Below are 6,000 nucleotides of genomic sequence, written 5' to 3' on the forward strand. Positions count from 1 at the left end.
ACAGGATTTGTGAAGAAAAAGACAATGGGGAGGCCTTTTCATTTTTCTTTGACCTTGCAGAGAAAACATTTGGTCAGTTTGGGAATCAAAATGGTTTCAGGTCTTCCTGTGCTGATCTATGTATGTGCTTGGTTGGTACACTTATGAACATTTAACATACCGTATTTTTCGCTCCATAGGGCGCATCGGACCATAGGGCACACCTAGTTTTTAGGGGGGGAAATGAAGGGGGGAAATTTTATTCCCCCCCCCCAGCTCCAAAGAGCAAAGAAGCCAAGACAGCTAGCGGGATCCATCCCGCTGGCTGTCTTGGCTTCCTCTTTAGCCGCGCGCAACCTCTCCAGCCTGAGGAGGGAGGGCGGGATGGCAGAAGTCAGGACAGCACGTGTATATTTTGGAGTTGCTCAGTTATGCAGAGAGGGTGCCAGAGAGTCGAAAGGGGAAGGTGGAAAATAGTCACGCCCTGGGCAAACCTTCCTTATTGTGGCCAAGTTTTTCCGACGCTCGAGATCATTTAGGCGCTGACAAATTGGATTGTTGGCTTTACTAAAACGCAAAGTGAGTAGCTGTTGTGGGGATAAACCACAAGAGTGAAGGTTTTGATAGACAGTTTTAATCCAGGCACTCCTGTGACAATTTTGCACCACCAGGGATATTAAACCAGGGGTGATCTGAGTGAGGTGAAGCCAATACAGTTGATGCCTCATAAAGGACTGCTGGACTCTGCTGCCCGGGAGGACTCTCCTGTATGTGAGTGTCTGAGGGCCCTGCTCCTTCCTGCCACTCACCATCTGGCCTGGGGCAGGGCCTGACGGGCCTCACTAGAACAGTTGCTGTCACTGCTGGAGGGCTGCAGAGTGCTTTTAAAATGTTTTAAAATTTTTATTTTGAATTTTTTGTATGTGGGGGGGCGGTGGATGTTTATTGGGCCTGGGAATTTGTTTGATTTTATGTTTTTGTAATTTTTGTAATTTTTATTGTTTTTTGTTTGTATTGTTGTATTTGTGTGGTTTTTTTGTTTTGTTTCTAAAGGGGTTATTTTGCTCTTAAGGGGAGGGGTCAGGGCTGCCGGGGAATGGGCCCCAGCCCACAAAATGGCTGGGATATGTTTCACAGGGGGGAATGCACTGGGACAACCGATCTCAGTGATCACGGGTAGGAGGAGGAGTTACGCTAAGACCAGACCATGTCATTACAGAGGAGGCAGGTTTAGTCGTTGTCTGAGGACTATCCCTGCCTCTGGGTCTGGTCCTGACCGGATGAATACTAGAATCAGCAAGGGATACCCACATGACCTGAAAGTGTTGCTGTGCAATGCCAGGTCAATGATTCATAAGACCACTGCCATCCATGACTTGATCATGGATGGAGGACTTGACCTGGCATGTGTAACAGAGACTTGGTTGGATGAAGCAGATGGGCCTGTCCTTGCCGCTGCTTGTCCACCAGGTTTCTCTTACGCACAGCAACCCAGGTCATGTGGGCGGGGAGGGGGGGTTGCAGTGATTTTTAGGAAGTCATTAGTTTGCACCAGGCGTCCTATTGGGAAGACCCAGTTTTCTGAGTGCATGTTCTGGAAGTTGGGCAATAGGGGCAGTACAGGATTCCTTTTGGTGTACCGACCTCCCCGCTGCACCAAGGATTCCCTGCCTGAGCTGCTTCAGGTCGTGGCGGATGTTCTCCTGGAGACACCTAGCTTGGTCGTCCTAGGGGATTTTAACATCCATGCCGACACGACCTTACAAGGGGCCGCTCGGGACTTCGTGGAAAGCATGGCCTCCATGGGGCTGTCCCTGAATAAGTCTGGCCCAACCCATAGCCGCGGACATGCCTTGGACCTGGTGTTTACCTCTACGGATGTTGGTGATCTGACACTAAGTAAAAGTGAAACGAAAGAAGTGCCATGGTCAGACCACTTCCTGGTGCAACTAGACTTCTCTGCGACCCATCCCCTCTGCAGGGAGGTGGGACCGATTCGGATGGTCCGCCCCCGCCACTTAATGGATCCAAATGGTTTCCAGAGAGTGGTAGGGGATGCTTTATCCCATGTTGATGGCCTTTCAGCCGATTCCCTGTTGGCCCGCTGGAATGTGGAGTTAACCAGGGCTATTGACTGTTTGGCTCCGAAGCGCCCTCTCCGATTGCATGAAGCCCGGAGAGCCCCGTGGTTTTCCACAGATCTGAGGGCAATGAAACAATCGTTGAGACGGCTAGAGCGCCGGTGGCGGATAACTCATTCTGAATCTGACCGGACACGGGTTAGAGCTCAACGTCGAGCCTACCAAGTGGCGATAGCGACGGCGAAGAAGACTTTCTTCACCGCCTCTATTGCATCTGCAGAAAACAGCAGCAGGAGACTCTTTCAGGTGGTTCACAATCTAGCGGAACCACCTGTAACATCGGGGCCCAGTACGGGCCACATGTTCTCCTGCAATGATTTTGCAAATTTTTTTGCAGATAAAATCGCTCAGATTCGGGAAGAAGTAGACTCCACCGTGGGAGCAGGGCCGGGGCGGGAGAGTGCTAGAGTCCTGTCTGGTCAAGTTGTGTGGGATCAATTTCAATCTGTTACCTCCGAGGATGTGGACAGGCTGCTTGGACGAGTGAAACCAACCACCTGTCTCCTGGATCCTTGCCCATCCTGGCTTATAAAAGCTAGCCGGGAAGGACTGGGCGATGGGCTTCGTGGGGTGGTGAATGCTTCCCTCCGTGAGGGAGCCTTCCCAGACCCGCTGAAAGAGGCGGTTATCAAACCGCTTCTTAAAAAACCATCTTTAGATGCGGCCACGATGGCCAATTATCACCCAGTCTCAAACCTTCCATTCTTGGGCAAGGTGATTGAGCGCGTGGTTGCTGAACAACTCCAGGCACGCCTGGAAGAAGCGGACCATTTGGATCCCTTCCAGTCGGGATTCAGGCCTCATCATGGGACTGAAACTGCCTTGGTCGCACTGGTTGATGATCTCCGGCGGGCTAGGGACAAAGGTGAGAGCTGTTTCCTAGTTCTGCTGGATCTCTCAGCGGCGTTTGATACCATCGACCATGACATCCTTCTGGACCGTCTAGAGGGGCTGGGAGCTGGGGGCACTGTCATACAGTGGTTCCGCTCCTTCCTCCTGGGCCGTGTTCAGAAAGTGGTGGTGGGGGATGAGTGTTCAGACCCCTGGCCGCTCACTTGTGGGGTGCCTCAGGGTTCTGTCCTCTCCCCCATGCTTTTCAACATCTACATGCAGCCGCTGGGAGGGATCATCAGGAGGTTTGGGCTGGGTGTTCATCAGTATGCAGATGATACCCAGCTCTACCTCTCTTTTAAATCAGAACCAGTGAAGGCGGTAAAGGTCCTGTGTGAGTGTCTGGAAGCGGTTGGAGGATGGATGGCGGCTAACAGATTGAGGTTGAATCCTGACAAGACAGAAGTACTGTTTTTGGGGGACAGGAGGCGGGCAGGTGTGGAGGATTCCCTGGTCCTGAATGGGGTAACTGTGCCCCTGAAGGACCAGGTGCGCAGCCTGGGAGTCATTTTGGACTCACAGCTGTCCATGGAGGCACAGGTCAAATCTGTATCCAGGGCAGCTGTTTACCAGCTCCATCTGGTACGTAGGCTGAGACCCTATCTGCCTGCGGACTGTCTTGCCAGAGTGGTACATGCTCTGGTTATCTCCCGCTTGGACTACTGCAATGCGCTCTACGTGGGGCTACCTTTGAAGGTGACCCGGAAACTACAACTAATCCAGAATGCGGCAGCTAGACTGGTGACTGGGAGTGGCCGCCGAGACCATATAACACCGGTCTTGAAAGACCTACATTGGCTCCCAGTACGTTTCCGAGCACAATTCAAAGTGTTGGTGCTGACCTTTAAAGCCCTAAACGGCCTCGGTCCAGTATATCTGAAGGAGTGTCTCCTCCCCCATCGTTCTGCCCGGACACTGAGGTCCAGCTCCGAGGGCCTTCTGGCGGTTCCCTCCCTGCGAGAGGCCAAGTTGCAGGGAACCAGGCAGAGGGCCTTCTCGGTGGTGGCACCCGCCCTGTGGAATGCCCTCCCACCGGATGTCAAGGCGATGGACAACTACCTGACATTCAGAAGACATCTGAAGGCAGCCCTGTTCAGGGAAGTTTTTAATATGTGACATTTTAGTGTATTTTTCATTTCTGCTGGAAGCCGCCCAGAGTGGCTGGGGAAACCCAGCCAGATGGGCGGGGTACAAATAATAAATTATTATTATTATTATTATTATTATTATTATTATTATTATTATTATTATATTATGCTCAGGTTGCGAACGTGATCCTTGCAGGAGGCGCATATGCAACAGCTGAAACCTGGAAGTAACCCGTTCCTGTACTTCTGGGTTTTGGCGGTCCGTGGCGCTGTGGGTTAAACCACTGAGCCTAGGGCTTGCTGATCAGAAGGTCGGCGGTTCGAATCATTGCAATGGGGTGAGCTCCCGTTGCTCAGTCCCAGCTCCTGCCAACCTAGCAGTTCGAAAGCACGTCAAAGTGCAAGTAGATAAATAGGTACCGCTCCGGCGGGAAGGTAAACGGCTTTTCCGTGCGCTGCTCTGGTTTGCCAGAAGTGGCTTAGTCCTGCTGGCCACATGACCCAGAAGCTGTACGCCGGCTCTCTTGGCCAGTAAAGCGAGATGAGCGCTGCAACCCCAGAGTCGGCCACGACTGGACCGAATGGTCAGGGGTCCCTTTACCTTTACTAACCTGAAAAAACACAACCTGAAGCATCTGTAACGGGAGGTGTGACTGCAGCTAAACTCCTGCCAGATTCCACCTGGTCCCAGCAGCCCCCGCAGGCTCCAGATGTTCCTTGCTTTGGGGCGCGGCTTCCCTTGGAGATCCTCATGGGAGGCGCATGGAAAGGGACTCTGGGGGTCTGCCACTCTGGGGGTCCTTTGCCACGGCCCCTCCGCTAATCTCCCCCCGCCCTATTTTTCTCCCCAGCTATTGAGCCGGCGGACGACATTGAGGCCGTGACGGAGATCCTGGCCCGGCGCTTTTCTGGCCTGGGCCCCCCGCCCTGGCTGTCCCTCCTGGAAGGGTCGTCGTGCAGCGCGGCGTCCGACAGCGACAGCGTCTCCAGCGCCAGCCCGTGCCCCCCGCCGCGCCCCCCCTGGGGCCGGCCCCGCACCCTCTCCCTGGACGCCAAGCTCAGCACCCTGAAAGGACGCTCGGGGCGCCCGCCGGGGCCGCCTCCGCCCCCCAGGGCCAGGGGCCCCTCCGGCTCCAGCTCCTCCAGCAGCAGCAGCGGCAGCCCCACTCCAGAGCCCGAGCGCCCCCCTCGGCCCCACACCCGGCCCCGGTTTGACCCCCGCTTGTGGCTGCAGTCCCAGGTCTGAGGAGGGAGGGCGCTGGGGCCTCCAGAGGTCCACTAGACTGGAAGCAGGGGACTGCAGGAGGACGGAGCAGAGGGCCTGATGTGGGGCCAGCACCCCACACGCTCCAGTCCCCCTCCCCGCCATCCTCTATCAAGCCATCAGGGCCCTCTCCTCACTTCTGGACCAGCTGCCCCCCACTTGGGGGGCACAGCCTGTAGGGAGCGCTCTTATGCCCCAATTCCTAATGAGGGGGCTGGCTGTGTAACCGTCCTGACCCACAAGTCTCCTCTTCAGCAGGGGAGAAAAAGCACCTTTTTCCTTTGAGAAACTGGAACAATTTGGGGTGGGGAAATAAACGTAAAAGCAGGGGGGGGGGGTCCGGTGGGCATCTCCCCTGCCAGAAGCAGGAGCTCATTCGTATTGGTTCTTTTGTGCAAGCCGCCCCCCAATTTCACCACCCCAGCAGTGGCCCCAAAGATCAACCCCCTTCTACATTGCCCTCCGACAGCCCCCCATTTTTCTAACGCTCCCCCTGAGTTTCAGGGATATGTGCCAATTCAGGAGGGGAGGGGCAGTGCTTGCTGCCAAGTAGGCAGGCGTGACCCCCCCTCCGCATCTGTGGGGCGGGGGGCAAACCTGCCTCTTCCTTTAATATGCATTAAAATGTATTTAACGA

The 6,000-nt window shown here is 54.7% G+C and overlaps 1 protein-coding gene across 4 annotated transcripts in view; it reads left to right on the forward strand.

The window, feature by feature from the left end:
* The window catches only part of RTKN (rhotekin), a gene marked incomplete at its 3' end in the record, with an annotated part of 39,729 nt that extends 33,729 nt beyond the window's left edge, over positions 1–6,000 (forward strand). For 3 of the 4 annotated variants that reach the window (XM_081925032.1, XM_081925033.1, XM_081925034.1), the window contains one exon: positions 4,951–6,000. In XM_081925032.1, the coding sequence (XP_081781158.1) occupies positions 4,951–5,345 (395 nt within the window). The remainder of the gene's footprint in view (positions 1–4,950) is intronic. The other variant, XM_081925035.1, reaches the window with a different exon arrangement.

The sequence above is a fragment of the Podarcis melisellensis genome (assembly GCF_964234715.1).
Source record: "Podarcis melisellensis genome assembly, chromosome: 9".
NCBI lineage: Eukaryota > Metazoa > Chordata > Lepidosauria > Squamata > Lacertidae > Podarcis > Podarcis melisellensis.